Below are 15,363 nucleotides of genomic sequence, written 5' to 3'. Positions count from 1 at the left end.
CAAGCGGACTGACAGTGGACGGAGACAGCGAACTGACAGTGACTACAAAAGAATGATTCTCGTAGATGACCAAATTTTATGGCTCTGAGGCAAGCAGTTAAAGAATGTTACTTCAAAATTGGCCAGAAAAAGACTGTTAAAGTCGAGACCGTCGGTTGCTCCAAGAGCCATCTGTCGGTCATAACGGAAACTGCAGTTCCTATTTTCAGCTATTTTCGCTCCAAAACAGTTCTCAAGCGGCTGAAAAGGTTTCTTTTCCAGACAATTGAGTTAAATGAGAATATTTCAAATAGAAAAATAGGCTAGTAACGTCCTATTGCGATTTACAGAATGCAACAAGCTTTGTCCTCAGGCTCAAAACTTTGCCAGGCTCTATAGCCAAACGGCTCAAGAGAACGACAAGATAAAGAAACAAACAAATGTTAAATGTTGTGATGAGAGAGAGAAGGAAAGTAGAGAGAGAGGCAGATTTAAGACCGAAGTGTGGCGATGTGATTGTGATGGTTTAGACGAGAAACTAGAACATTTGTGCGTTGATTTGTTATAGTGAGGTGTTCGCTGTTCACATGATTGGTGCTCGCATCTATCGCAATGGAAACTTTACTCCCTTCCGAGGTCGCAAGACTAGTTTTAGGTTCGTAGAAACAACGTTGTTTGGATTGTTCGTCTAGGCGGGAAATCGTCTAAGCCCTTGATCTCATTCTTTGTACTATTTATTTTATCACATTTGCTTTTTACACCCTTCTTGGTTTATTGCATTCTAAGCATTTTGTGGCTCTTCCCTTTTCAATTAAATGGTGCTCTCTGCCTTAATTTCTAAGTTAAAATATCTTTTCTGTGCTGAAGAGACTTGCTCCTTGGCTGTGGTTACTTTCTTTGTTTATTTAATATTTCGGTACGATGTTGACTTGGTGGCACGTAAAACGTTTTTGCTCCTCTTCTGAAAGGAATCAACCATATCAGTCTTTTCTTTATTATCTTTATGTTACTCCTTTCAACAATTTGTAACTTTCTATCAACCATGTTGACAATTTTTTGACACACATTTTTTATATCAATCCTTGAACTTGACTTCATCCTCTTGCCAAAATCTCTGGGATTTATGGTGTGCTTTTGTATTCTATGTGTTTGTCAGAGTTAAATACTTGTCATTCTCATTGCGGAAGTGATAATAAGTGTCAAGCGACAAACGTAATGCATATGTCCCATTTTTAACCTGTTACAGGCTATCTAGAGGACGAAAAATGCACAGATGCAGCAAAATGTTTCCTGGATTCCTCACTTCACTTAAACGAAATTCGCATCCTTGCTCAAAAAGGAAAAAAATATCCTACCAAAGTGAATGGATTTAGTTTGGCAGAGGTGCTAGAAGAATACTGTCTGATTTATACAATTGGTAAGTTGGTTATTCTTACCTTCTTTTATTGTATTTCATCATCAATTCAGTGTCTTATTTGCCTGTGTACCCCATGTATACTTACTCTTCCATGTGCGTTTGTACCATTCAAGAGGTTATGGTATTTTGTTAACATAAATTTGTTCATTGTCTTAATATTTCAACTCTCTCACTATCACTTGGTTTGCAGTCCAGGAGAGTCTCTCTTCAATGACAGAACAGCCAAATGGTGGAAGTTTGATTGACAACCTGCGGTATGTGGTTCGACATTGTCAACCAGTTCAAGTTCACATAAATTTACATCCACAGGTTTGTATCTTTTACACATTCCTGTAGTATTGCCAAGTGCCATGTTGTTAGCTAATTCAGCTATATCTTCTGAACCTTTATTTCAGGGTCAAAATTCATCAACAAATAAATCTGAGGTTTTTGACTCGTCCACGGGTTCCAACCGCCCACGTTCAAGAAAGACCACTGTGACCCAAGGGCAAGTTGCTGAAAATGTAGATCAAACATCCACCTCTCAACCAGGTTTGTTTTAAATAACATTTGTTTATTTTTCAAAGACCTTATGCTTTTTATTTAAATGTTTTCTTCTCTTTCAGCATTAAATTCAACTGTCAAAGATAGCAGTACAGCTGAAAGACTAGTTGCAATAAGCACTTCAGATACTCACCTCACGGCCCAACCCCCTCTTCATGAGCCACAACTTGTGACATCTGGAAATCCAGTCTGTACTCAAGTGAATCAAGATGCCAACATTGATACTGAGTTCAGCTCACCCAGCCTATCAAACTTTCCAAGTTGTCAAAATGCTGGCTTATCATCAGAACCTGTTCAAAATGCTCTGCCAGAGTCAAGCAGCACATTTCAGATTGTGAATATGGATACCCAGGAACAAAACTCCTTAATAACTACCACCCAACAATCTGATTCGTCTCTTGTATTAAGAAGTGTTCAACAAGTTCCATCTGCAGCTATCAATTCTAATAATGAAGTAGTGATGCATACAGGTGCTGAATATTTACGATTAGAAAGTGTCAAGACTCAAAACAACTGTTCCAAGCCAGAAGAACCTAATTGTTCGTTTGTCACCAAATGTTACGGCTCTAGTATTGTTTTCTTGGATAACAATGCTCTTTCTGAGCCATGCACATCCAAAACTTTGCCCCCCAGTAATAGTATTCAAGGTGTGTAGCACTCTTTCTTCCCTTGTTGCTGTGGTACATTTTAGATTTTGCTATCTTTAAATGTCTTTGTTTCAGAAAATTATGACTATGCTCCAATTCTCACTCCAACTAAGACTCCATATGATAGAAGAGTATGTTCATCATTGAATTATTTATTTTGTAAATGTGCTTTGAAGTTACTTTTCAACTTTACACTTCTAAATTGTGTTTACAGATACTAGCAGAAGCTGCAGAAAAGTTTAAAGAAAAACTTTTAAATAATGATGAAATAGTTTCAAAACTTGTAGAAAATATTAACAAAGTCTTCACCCCAGCAAAGGAATCTGATAATTCTCTAGCAGTTCCCTCAGAATCATTTGCTGAATTTTCCAAAGAGCCTTATCTTGATGACTTTCTTCATGAGTTTCTACAATGTATGTTGTTAGTATTCTAGTTGAGTGTTGATTTAAGTATTGCTGTACTGATTGTATTTTTCTGTCAGCTACAGATGATCACGATCTCACTATAAGTTCTGAAGGAGAGCAAGTTCGTGTGTTGTAAGTATGATTTTTGTTTTCTTGGGCCGTACTTTAGTTAAAAATACTGTATCACTTGTGATCAAGATATTATCATTATCACCATCGTTTTTCAGAAATAGTTCACCGGGTTCAAAGAAAAAGAAATCTGTTGCAAAGAACAATAATGGTGGTGTCAGCAAGCTGAAACAACTGTGTGAAAATGCTGTCTCAAATATAAGTAAGTAAATTCCTCTGGTGCAACATTATTATTATTATTAGAAATTCTTATGCTCTTTTTTATTTTCTTAAAGGTGGTGAAAGCAGCACGCCATCCAAACAATCTCTTGTCAAACTTATAAACTCTGCCAATTTTACTGTACCTGAACGAGCAACACCCATGAAAGGGGCTTCAGAAGCTGAAGTCATGACTCCTATGACCAAACTTATCAAGTCTATTACCTCACCTAGCGGAGAACTTTACTTGGAGCCTTCACAATTCTCTAATCTTATTGATGTTCCATGTAAAGACCAATCTTTACCAGCTTTGCAGGCACCAAATCAGTTTTCTCATACCTATCCTATTGCTCTCAATAATGCAATTGAGGTACCTAGACCTCATGGACCTCCTCTTCATGTGCCAGTAGTTAATTGTAGTCCAACGGAAGTGGTGGAGTACACCAATCAAGAGGGAGTTAGCACCATTTGTGAGTACTGCTGTTATTGGTGCCTAGTTCCTTGCTTTAAAATTACATCAACTAATTTATCTTCTGTTTATAAGCGAACTGATCCATCATTTTTGTTAGCTACAGGTACAATTGAGGTAGTACGTAGTACATTCGTACCAATTGCCCCTAAATTAGAACCAGGTGATGTTTTGCTACAAGGTATGTAACTTAACTAAAAGTTTGTCAAGTTTGTCTTCAAGTCCGAAGTAACCAAGTTCATAACTTTGTTTTCCTTTTCTATTATTTTTTTTCTAGTTCCTTTTGAAACATTTCAATTAGAACAACCAAAGAAAAGGCAGCAGCGTGCAAAGCAGTGCATTACAAGAGGAGGCCGGCAGTCCAGTGGGCAAACGCGAGCTGCCAAACTCAAAGCTGCTGCCAAAGAAATAGCTGCTTCCAAAGATGCACCTGCTGCCAAAGATGCAGATGTTGCCAAAGACGCAGCTGCTATGACTGACACCGCAGAATTAGTAACAATCTATGCTGCTGATGGTATAGAATGCAACACTGTTTCATATAGTAGCTCATCAGATCTACCCATTCTCATGTCAGATAATTCTGATGAAGCCACTGGGGTTCAGCCTTTAGAAAGTGACAGTAGTAATAAGGACTTGCCAAAAAATGCTCAAAACGAGCCCAGCAGTGACGGACCACCTGAATTAACAAATGATGCACCAATTTCGGCAGGTATTGAAAACGATGGTCCAAAGGCAGAAGATAACTGCTTACCACCTCTGAATGCATCCCTAGTTCGCAATACGCCTGGGTTCAATGGCGCTGCCAGAGCTAATGAGAAACGTATGAGCTTCAGCACTCCTCGAAGGCGTCTCAGCCACATTAGAGCTCTTGACTTCAATACACCACCCAAAGATAGTGACCAATCAATCAGAAGAGCGAATACATCACCCAAAAATATGTCTGTAAATGCTCTGTCACCAAACACTACAGGCAAATCGATTAAGTCATCATTAGCGGGAAGCCTGTTCAAGGCTCCAGGTGACGGCTCTCAGAGGACAAGTAAAGTCAAGGCCCATCTTTTCAAGTCCCCTGACTACCCTTTCTCCTTGTCAAGTGGGTACAAAATTCCATCTTCTGCTGTTACTAGTACACCTTGTGAAGCAAGTTGCAGTAAAGATGGTGACTCTCTACAACAACCCAGTAGTGCGTGGGACAAAATTGGTGGAGTAAGCCTCATCCTTGATTCAGCTGTGTCACCTGTGAAGCGTGTGGAGCCTCAGTGCAAAAAAGGACTTAAGTCCTGGGATTCTGATCTGAGATCTCTTATCAGCTCGGATCCTGAGCCTTTACCAAAAGAACCTTCAAGTGTACAACCTGCTCCTAAACGGAAAGTACCACCTCCTGCTCAGAGAAGACGAGTAAGAGGGAAGAAAAATCAGAAGACAGAAGAGACAAAGTCAAAAGAAGAAGCACCTGATAAAGGGGACGAAGCTGAGAAAATTACTGATCAAAGTGTTGCAGAGAAGAAATCCTTTGAAAAAAGCCATGAAATTAGTACTGCATCAGATTGTGAAATGGCCAAAATGTTAGAAAATAATTTAATGGATGCAAGTTCTGAGAGTACTAAGAAGGAAAGTCCACCAAAATCTTCTGTCACAACTGCTTTGATAAGTGAGAGAAACACGGAAATACCCTGTGAGGGGAAAGTCATCGGAGAGAGTGCTGCTAATCGTGAATCATCCTGTGCAAAACCAGCATTGTCTGAAACCGCAACAGAAGGAAACTCTCATGAGGATTCAAGCAACACTTTAACTGAAATGGATCAGTCAAACAGTGGTAGTGATTGCAATCTGAACAGTGTATCAAATATTGGATTGTTAGATTCTCCAAAAGAAACAATCCCTACCAAAGCTCAAGCACACGAAGAATCTGTAAATAATTGTGAAGATACTGTCACAAATAAGGCAAGCACTCCAGTGGCTGATGGCATAATTGGATCAGCAGTAGAAAAGTTTCGTCTCAGTAAGGCAACTTTGAAGGAATCCTTCTCATTTGAGACACCATTGAAGGATAATGCTTTTGCTAACATGATCCCACAAACCCCTTGTTTCCTGGACCCTAGCTCTCAATCTAATGAAGATACACCACGCACCAAGATTATCAAAGCTATACCTCTTCCCATGATGCCTTCAGCAGAGACAAGTGAAAGTAACACACCAACGCTTCCACCCACCCCTACTATTCGCACCACCACTCCTTCGGTGTCCCCCACTATCCCTTACTATCAACCCAAGGAGTCACCATCCCGCCGAACACAGATTTTCAAAAGTTCACCTAAAATGAAATCTTTTGACAGCCTAAATAGTATACTAGTTCAAGAGTGCTCGAGATTAGAAGCATCAGGGATGCGTGAATTACCCAAAAAATGTGTAATTGAACCCTCTCAGAACCAGGACCAAATTCAAGTCCTAATTGAAAGTGAAGATGATGCTGACATCACAAAGGGTTCTAGTGAAGATGGCACTTCTACGGCAAACAAGGAGCAAAATAACGATGTCATGGAGGTCGACATAAAATTGGGATGTGCCAGACTAATGAGCTACAAAAGGAAGCCGCGTCCAGATCAAATGAACAAACTAATAATAGATGCGCTGTCAGAGCCTTCTAGGAGAAGAAATTGCTCATCGGATGAAAATGTGGACTGCATGATTGTGTCACCTCAAAAAGATGCATTGGAAAGTTCCACTAAGGATAAACCTCCTTCACCTCAAAAAGATGTATTGGAAAGTTCCACTAAGGCTAAACCGCCTTCACCTCGAAAAGATGCATTGGAAAGCTCCACTAATGATAAATCGCTGTCACCTCAAAAAGACGCATTGGAAAGTTCCACTAATGATAAATCTCAACCTAAAGAATGTACATGTGATCCTGAGATACTAACATCACCTCGACCCTCTGTATCAAAAAGCTCAGAGTCAAAGATTTCTCCTGAATGTACCTACAATGATGAGGTAGCAACATCTTGTAGACATTCATTGTCGAATGCCACAAATTCAGTATTAGAAACTGTTAATTCTGAGATTCAAGAAGCTGAAGAGATACTTGGTAGGAAAGTTTTTGGCACTAAGCTTTCGATTACACCTTCTAAATCACTCCAGCCACTTCAAAAAATTCTTTCATCTCCTGTTGTATCTCCTTCAGATAAAAAACAACCTGGTGTAGGTTTGGCTGTTTCTAACGTCAGCCCTCTTAGGCATGAAGCAAGTTCACCTTTGAGGAAACCTCTCTCAACTCCTGTGAAGATGAAAAGTGTGGAAAAGTCGAAACCGTCCTCTTCTAAGAAGAAAACACCACGAAAAAGAAATCCTTTAGAATCAGATGATGATGATGATGATGATGATTTGCCCTCTTCTAAGAAGAAAACACCCCGGAAACGAAATCCTATAGAATCAGATAATGATGATGATTCTTCAGATTCATCGTCATCATCATCATCAGGGTCAAGCTCTGCTTCAGACACAAATTCTTCTTCATGTTCATCTAGCAGTGATGAAAGCACACCTGTCAAAGAAAATGCATCCCCTGAAAAGCAACCTACTCCCTTGAAATCAAGAACTAGGAGGTCTGCTGAAAAGGATCAACCTAAACCTGACCTTGCTGCTTCTCCAAGTGCTCTCGAACAAGAAGCTCCACCATTGAAACCTTCTGGAGCTGAAATCACTGAGATTTGCTCCAACGTGTCAGAAGTTGTGGGTTCATCTGGACAAGTGTCTCAAGAAGCTGAGGCAGCAGCACATGTTAATCATGAATTGAAGTCTTTAATAGAAACCAAAGATATGGGAACTTGTCAAAGAATTGCCAGCAGTCGAAATGCTCATAGTGCAAAAGTGTCTGATATAATAAACGAAATGCAAGAGAAACGGCGGCGCACTCTTGATGCTTTAAAAAAAGGTTCATCTGGCCGGTCAAAAAATTCTAAGGATAAAGTATTAAATCCATTTGCAATGCATAAAACACAGGAATCTATGAAGCCAGAGATAGTCTCTCGAAGAAAGCAGGTTGGAATAGCTGATAAGCAACAAACCAAAGAGCCAAATTCAAGTACTGAAGCGCCAAAGAATCAACATTCCAAATCTGATCCTGAAAAGCCTGTAAATGAAAGAGAATCTCAAGAAGGACGTCGCTCTCTGTCTGATGGCACTACTAATCCACAGTCAGATGAAGATGAAGGTTATAAACTTCATTTAGATGAAGAAGATGACAAAGATGAACCACCACCAGAAACATCAGCTCAGCCAATAGACGAAGTAGAAAAACAAATAGCAGCTATGCATGAAAGTATTTTATCTCCTGATGTGATAACACATGAACAACCTACTGTTGTTGGCAGCCAGAAGGTAGTAGATGAGGTAAGAAAAAACCTGAGTGACCTCGGTGAAAAGCCATTGGATGCGGGTTCTGTTGAAAAGTCCTTAGAAATGGACTCTCAGAAGGTAGTTAGTAAGGTAAGAAAAGAGGATCAGCTTTCAAAGGTATCTGCACCCGGAACATCTATTCATGAAGAACCTTCAGAAAGGCACTCCCAGAAGGTAATAGATGGGTTGGAGAAAGTAGATCAGCTGTCAAAAGCACCTCCTGTTGTGATGTCAACTCATGAAAAGCCATTAGTAATTGGAACCAAGAAGGTAATAGATGAGGTGGAGAAAGAAGACCAGCTGCCAGAAAGACCTAAAGCATCTGTGCAGGGTGGCAAGCCTGTCTTAGCTAAAGCGTCGAGCAAAGCAGCTGATGAAGTCCTAAGAACACTTCTGGAAAAAGGATTTGGCTGCGCATTGCCTCCTCCTCCACCAGGAAAAATTAGAAAAGTGGAACCTAATGTTCAAGAAGCAAACTCTGAGAAGAAAGGTGATAAAATTGCGTCCAATGAGAAAAAGACTGAAGTCAGGTACAGGACAGTCAAATAAAGTTAAGACTATTGCAGAAAATTGTGACAAAAAAGCAGCAAATTCAGAAAAGTCTAACAAGAAAGCAGTATCAACATCAGAGAAACCTGATGTGAAGACGAGCAGGCCAAAGGACATTAATTCAAGTAAGAGATCTAATTCAAGGGTAAATATGTACCCTGAAGATGCAGAAGAACATCACTCGGATGCAGATGATGAAGATGATGCTTGTATGGAAGAAATCAATACAAGTCTTGGTAATGCCGTGGAGCTTAAACTCACCTACAAAGGACTTGGACACTTTGTACCAAAGCGTGATTTATGTGTTGCTAAACCACTGAAAATCATGATGGGTGAAGGTCAACCAATATCTCTTGCTCCAACTTTATTTCTTCCCTTGTTTGAAAGGATACCAGGCGAACATAGTCCTAAATCTGAATCCGCTAAGAAGCAAGCTCAAGAACCAGTAAGCAGAAAGATGAGTAGAACTTCTAAGAGTAATCTCAGTAGAAGAACTTCTGGTGGCAGTCTAGTCAGAACAACGTGGGATGGCACCTGTTCCAGGCACCAGAATAGCAGATCAGGAAGGAATAGATCTCCCTCTCCAAGATATAGGCGGGTCAGTCATCATAATAATGACCGAGGTTCTGTTCGAGATACCCACAGAAGTCAGGGTTACTATCCAAGGAGAGATTCTTACAACAGAAGGCATGAAGCCAATTCTTCACATCACAGAGGGTCCTCAGAGTATGAGTCAAGGCTTAGTGAAGCCTCGAAGTCTAGGACAAAACCTGTTGAGAGGCAAGAGGCAGAGGATGGTGAAATACTTTCCTCTGATAGTAGTGACTTTGAAGTTAAAACCAACAACAGGAGAAGAAAAGCCTCCAGCCCTCCTTCTATGAGACAAGTCAAAAGAAGTGCAAGGGAAGGTATGACTACCACAGAGAAAGGTTCAAAAGAAAGTGAGCCAAAGAAAACCCATTCCAGTCCACTGAAGGTGAAACGAACCACTAGAAGAGTTTCTCAGTCTGTTGCAAAATTCAGTATGGATTTGACTGAAAGTTCTGAGAAAGAGAGAAAAACCAAGAAAAAAGGCACTGTTGAAAAACAGAGTCAAAAAGTCCCAACTACAACTAGTGAAAAGCTTGGCAGGGATACCCAGGATGAAGATGTAGATGGTGTGTGGTTTTCTTCTCTTTTTTTAATAATTTCTCACATATATGTATTTGTGTGTATCTTGAGGGATTTTATGTTCTTTGCTTGATTTGGAACCAATTCATCATATTTTCTGTGTTTGCAGATCTTGACCTGGATAATACAATATTTCCTGTTCTTGGCGAAGATGCTGACGATTTTGAAAATAGTACCAAGGAAACACAACCAAATGGTTCCAATGAGAATGATCAGAGTGGAGTGGTTACACGACGAAGAGCTCCACCACGCTCAGTTAATGCTCACAAGGTGTCTGCTATGGAGACCTGTACCCCAATTCAAAAGGGGAAGAGAAAGCTATCTACTTCTCCTGATGTTGCTTCTGAGGATAGTTGCCACAGTGTGCTGAGCTCAACTAACCCTGAGGGCCAAGTGTAAGTTCCACTGACTCGATATTTGACCTTACATTCATATTTATTTTGAACATAAATAATGACAATATCTTCCATTTTCAGTCGATCTTCAATAAAAGCTGCAACCTGTTCAACTGCTCCTCCTGCCAAGATGTCAAAGCCTAACAATAAGGTAAAGTCTGCTGTGAAATCGATCTTATCATGCTTTTGACTTTATTATGATTACTAATTTTCTCAATAATTTTTCAGGGGGAAAAAGTTGCAGAAACTGAAATTATAAAAAACCTTGATGTGGAGTCATTCCTATCCAAGCTTCATGGATAATAAATCCTACTTCTCTGCTCATGTGTGGAGAATGTGCTATGTGATAATAGTAATATAAGTTAAGGTGAATTCAGAAAGGCGTAAATTTTGTGGAAACTACTTCCAGACTTTTCAACAAGTGTCATAAAATTGACTCAGTTTGAAAACTGTTGTAGATTTTACTTAAAATGCAGTACTTTTCTACCAACCCATTTGGTGCTTTTTATTTATTGGTTCTTTCTCCTTTCCCCTTCTCTATAGCTAGCTAATTTTAAAGATGTTGACCTGTATCGGCTCGATTTAGGTTCAGACATTGTTCTTGGTTTTGAAATGCAGAGAACTACTATAGAAGCAGTGTAAGATATTTGTTCATTAGTTTCTGCCCAATTTTGTGATATTGTGTATCCTTGAAGGTAACATCTCCATAATTTCTGGTTTTGGCGGACGTCTCTGTGTTTTTAAATTCACACCTTCGATATCTTTCACCTTTCTTTTTAAATTTGTATTTTTCACCTATTGTTTATGACCATCTGTACTAGTGTACCTGTTAATTATGTATGTGTATGCTTGATTTTGTTAGTGAGATGCACAGAATAAGGAGACTGAAATAGAAGCTTTGTGCATATTTTTATTACTAAGCATACTTTATATTTTTGTGCAATTAGACATATAGTTACAGTGGCATAGTATTTTTAAAACCTCTTGCATGCCTTAACAAAACAAGTGCCATCATTGCCTTTGTTTCTCATATTTTTCTTTGTTTCAATGTTGAAGGTAAACAAGTCTGTTGATGTGTGCAACATGTATATCCACTCCATTCATTGTGGTGCAACATGTTCTCATTGAACCTTGGGTTTTGTCTGTGTCTTTCATAGCTCTGGAGACATATGTAGCAGAAAGAAAATAAAATCCAGTGTTCGCCTTCCTTTTATGGCTTGTCTCTTCAAACCTTCCTCGGCCTGAACAAGGACTCCGTGCCGTGGGCCTCGAGGAGCGCCTTTGAAGGATACGGGTTGCAGCCGCGGGGCGTAGCGGGGCGCGGGCCCTGCACTGTTTTGTGTCCGCGGTCGCGGCGTCGCGGCGGCCCTTTGCCAGTGGCTTGTAGCTTGTTGAGGTCAAGGCCGCATAGTATTTGGCCTGCTCGGGATCAATGTACGGCCTACACGTGCTCAAGTCTGCCGTTTTCTTTTTCAAAAAATTATTTTAGTCTTTCTTGGTTCCAAAAAAAAATTTAGCGCGACGACTTGCGACACATGAATGTGTTCCCTTCCGTCTTATCACGCGAGGCGGGAGTGTTATGTAAAGGCAAAAGCCCTCCCCGCCCCCTCGCCGCCCCGGTGGTGCCTCAGGCGGAACGAAGAAGCAGAAAGCCGACACGAATGTCATGCACTTCCAATATGGTGCGTGGGGGGTGGGGGTTGAGGGACGAGGGGAGGGACCTCGAGTCCGGCTGGCCATGCTTGCAGCGGTTGCACCGCAATCGCCGACGGCCCTCGCCAAACTTTATTTTTCGCTTTTCCATTGATTCGAGGGCGACGATAATCCTGTGCGCCGCGTCGCCTCGCCGGCCGCGGGTTGTTTCTCGGAACGCAGTAGACAAACAACAGAGAGGCGCATTAGCGAGTGTTCTGCGCGCATCGGCACATTGTACGGGAGGGAAACCCTAGACTACGCAGAAGGCGCCAAACCGCACTTCGTCGCTCTGTCTCTCTCGCACCCCTGCGGGACGCCTCTTGAGTGGGACAGAGAGGGAACGACGTCGCCGGGGACGTCGTGGAGGCCGCGGCGCTGCACCGCCTTCCTGCCTCCCCTCCTTGATTGGCGGGTCCAGCGTCGAGCCGCGCGGTGCCCTGGCGGTGCCTGCCGCCGTGCCTGCCGCCGTCGCCGTGCCTTCCACCGTGCCGCGGCGCTGCCCTGGGCCACAGGTCATCCTATGCGCTGGTCGCGGTCCCGCCATGGCCAAGGCAAAGACAGCCAAGGCCCCGCCACCAGACAAGTCTGCATTCTAGAGGCACGCGGCGCCGCAGCCGGCGCGGCGCACCATGTGCACGCCGATAGACTCTAGAGCGCTTGCCACGTATGAAGGAGGAAGGGAACCCCTCACAGCCTAGCCTCTGCACCGGCCGGCATGTTGCGGCAGCTCAAGACACAGGCTAGCTACATCACTGATTGCTCGGTGCGGTCCTTTACATGTTTTCCCGAGCAATGTGAGGGAAAGGGGCGAGTCGAAATGTGCGAATTCGGGACGCGGCTTCGGCGCGGCCCCCGACCGGGCCGCTCGGGGTGGGTGACGCATTCTGGCATTCTGGCCTTAACTCCTTTGACTTTTCCTCGAATGCCTCACTGCGTTATCCACGCTATCGCCGCTTTGTTCCCGCGCGCATAAGACTTTTTGTCTTTTTCGATCGTTTCGTCCATCGCCAGGGCGGCCAGGGCCCGGCAGAATGTATGGCCAGTGGCGGATTCGAAACGGAGAGGGGAGGGGGAATGACCACCTCAGGGTCGAAGAGTCACTTTTTGCCTACCCTCAGGAGGCGCACTCTCGGCCTTAAAGGGGTTTGGCTTGCCCTGTTTTTTTTTTTTTTTTTTTTTGTAGTGCGAGAGGGATTTTAGCTTCTCCCGACCGTTCAAGAGTTACCAGGGTGCGTGGTGTTCGGCCAGGCAGCGCGGCTGCCGTGTTGCCAATCCACTCGGCCGCTCCGCCAAGCCGGCCTGCTCGGCCTGGCCTGCCCAGTCTGGGCCCGGCCTCCACGGACGCTATTTACATCCCCTACTCGCAGCCGAAAAGAAAAGTCAACGTTGACACGGCGATAAGATGGGAAACGGGCGCAGCCAGCGCGACTCACTGGACTCACCTCCCGTGAGACCGGTCAAACGTGGTCAAACATTTTACTTTTTATTTTTGTGGGGGTCGCGGGAGAGCTTTACGCGGCTCTACGTGTGTGCGCAGTGCAGGTGTCATTTTGACAGCAACTGGGCGGCCCACTGGCCGGCCTGTTGGCGAGCTCGTGCAGGTGCACGTGCGAGACCGGCCAGTCACGTGCTTTGCGAGATCTGCAGACGGCACGCCGCGGCACGCTGTCACTGTCGCGTCAGGAAGTCACTCCGCTAATCTACCTCAATTTGCCTGCGAGGTCCTCCCCCTCCCCCGCCTCGTCTCCGCTCCCGCGCACCCTCCTGTTGCCGCCTCTCCGCCGGGAACCGTCGGAAAAGGCAACCCTGCCGTGCCGAGGGGTTGACCGCAGCGACCGGGTTGCCTCCTGCTGCTGCAACGTCCCTGTCCCCGCAGCGTCCGTCGTCACCTCACCTTTCGGCTCGCGCGGAAAGTCCCAGCGAAGCCGTCCATTTTCCCGCCTGTTTTGTTTTTGTTTTATTGGTCCGCTCTGCGGGGCGGAAACGTATAGGCGGCGGCAAGGGTGCGGGGGGCGGACAGCACGATCTGCGCGAACGGCAAACCCTGAGCCGTCGTGCCGACAGTGTCGTGTCAGCCTGTCCGTCAGCGACGGCGGGGCGACGGCGGGGCGACGGGGCGACGGCGGGGCGACGGCGGGGCGACGGCGATGATGACGCATTCGCCGAACAGCCGCCCGTCCGTCTTGTCCTGCAAAATGAATAAAAGGAAATGAAACAAGAAGACCCTGCCCTGATACTCGGTTCCTCGAAATATTTTGCTGCTGTCGGAAGAAATGCTAGGACCGGGCGACAACATCAAACGTGGTTCCGGCTAATCGCCTCCCGATGACGCCATTTTATTTTTGAAACGCAATGTAAGTGGCCGAGTGTGTGTCTGCGTGTGTGTGTGCGTGTGTGGTCGCGAGTGTGTGGCGTCGCGACACTGCTCCCTCTGCTCAATTGGTAAATGGAGGGAGGTGATTGTACCGGACCGGCGCGGCCTGGCCAGGCCTGGCTGGGACCGGTCGACCGGCCGCCGCTTGGGCCACCGAGGCGCGTCCAAGGCACGGCCGAGACTCAGGCGGGGCTGTGCTGGGCTGGTGAGCAAACGCAGCTGGACAAGGTTTTTTTTAGCGAGCTTTGCCGAGCCTGTTCGGAAGCTATTGCCTTCCACTGCCTGGCCATTTACGACTCAACCTCCCGGCGATCCAGCTTGACAACAACAAAATGTCCGCGATGCAACAGACCTTCGGCGAGGGACACAGCGAGGGGAGACACGGCAACTCTAAAAAACCTAAGAATCACCTTTTCCGGATCAACCTTCCGCAATCATCTCCTTTTTTTTTTTCAATGGCAACCCTAATCCAGTGCTCAACTTCGAGGAGCCAGGGCTACAAACACTGAACAAAAATTCCTGCAGAAGCAAAACGACATTGAGCGCGTGTAGGTACAGGTTACTGCGACGCCCGCGCTGCGCTGCGCGGCTGGCCCGGCCCGTTACACAGGTGTGCGCGGCGGCTGGCCCACCCCGCCACCGTTGGGCGCTCCGTCCTCCGTCCGGCGGCGCCCGGCGCGGTGCCCGTTAGCAGCCGCAGCGCTCCTGCCGAGCGGTTCCAAGGGAGCGTTGCGTCGCGCTGTCTCCCTCGCACCCTCACGCGACGCCCCTTGAGGGCGTGCGGCAGAGACCGAACAGACGGTCCTTCGTCCTTCGGAATCGGCCTCACCTGTAGCAGCTCCGTGCGCAGTACTCTGTGGCCGACACGCCCTTCAGTTCAGGCGCGTCCTTCCCTTAATTTGTTTTTCCGTAGAGCGACAGCGGGGCGGGGCGGGGCGGGGCCGATACGGGACGAGCCCGCCAAGGCCCGCCATTGTCTCACCGCATTTCTCGGCGGCC

General features: G+C 45.0%; 1 protein-coding gene across 1 annotated transcript; it reads left to right on the top strand.

Annotated features, from left to right (window-relative positions):
- The first annotated feature begins 154 nt into the window (after positions 1-154).
- LOC117640342 (serine-rich adhesin for platelets-like) lies at positions 155-11,506 on the top strand. The gene is given in 17 exon segments (XM_034376783.1): positions 155-248; positions 330-634; positions 1,226-1,396; positions 1,587-1,705; positions 1,792-1,927; positions 2,002-2,586; positions 2,662-2,717; positions 2,801-2,999; positions 3,068-3,122; positions 3,218-3,321; positions 3,395-3,787; positions 3,887-3,967; positions 4,064-8,708; positions 8,710-9,887; positions 10,010-10,295; positions 10,377-10,446; positions 10,524-11,506. Coding segments are annotated over 16 exon segments (8,196 nt in total). The 5' UTR covers positions 155-248; positions 330-591; the 3' UTR covers positions 10,599-11,506.
- Positions 11,507-15,363: the final 3,857 nt, after the last annotated feature.

This window comes from Thrips palmi, unplaced genomic scaffold, assembly GCF_012932325.1.
Source record: "Thrips palmi isolate BJ-2018 unplaced genomic scaffold, TpBJ-2018v1 HiC_scaffold_12, whole genome shotgun sequence".
Taxonomy (NCBI): domain Eukaryota; kingdom Metazoa; phylum Arthropoda; class Insecta; order Thysanoptera; family Thripidae; genus Thrips; species Thrips palmi.
The sequence above is the reverse complement of the archived record's forward strand: the minus strand, read 5'-3'. Positions and strand labels throughout refer to the sequence as shown.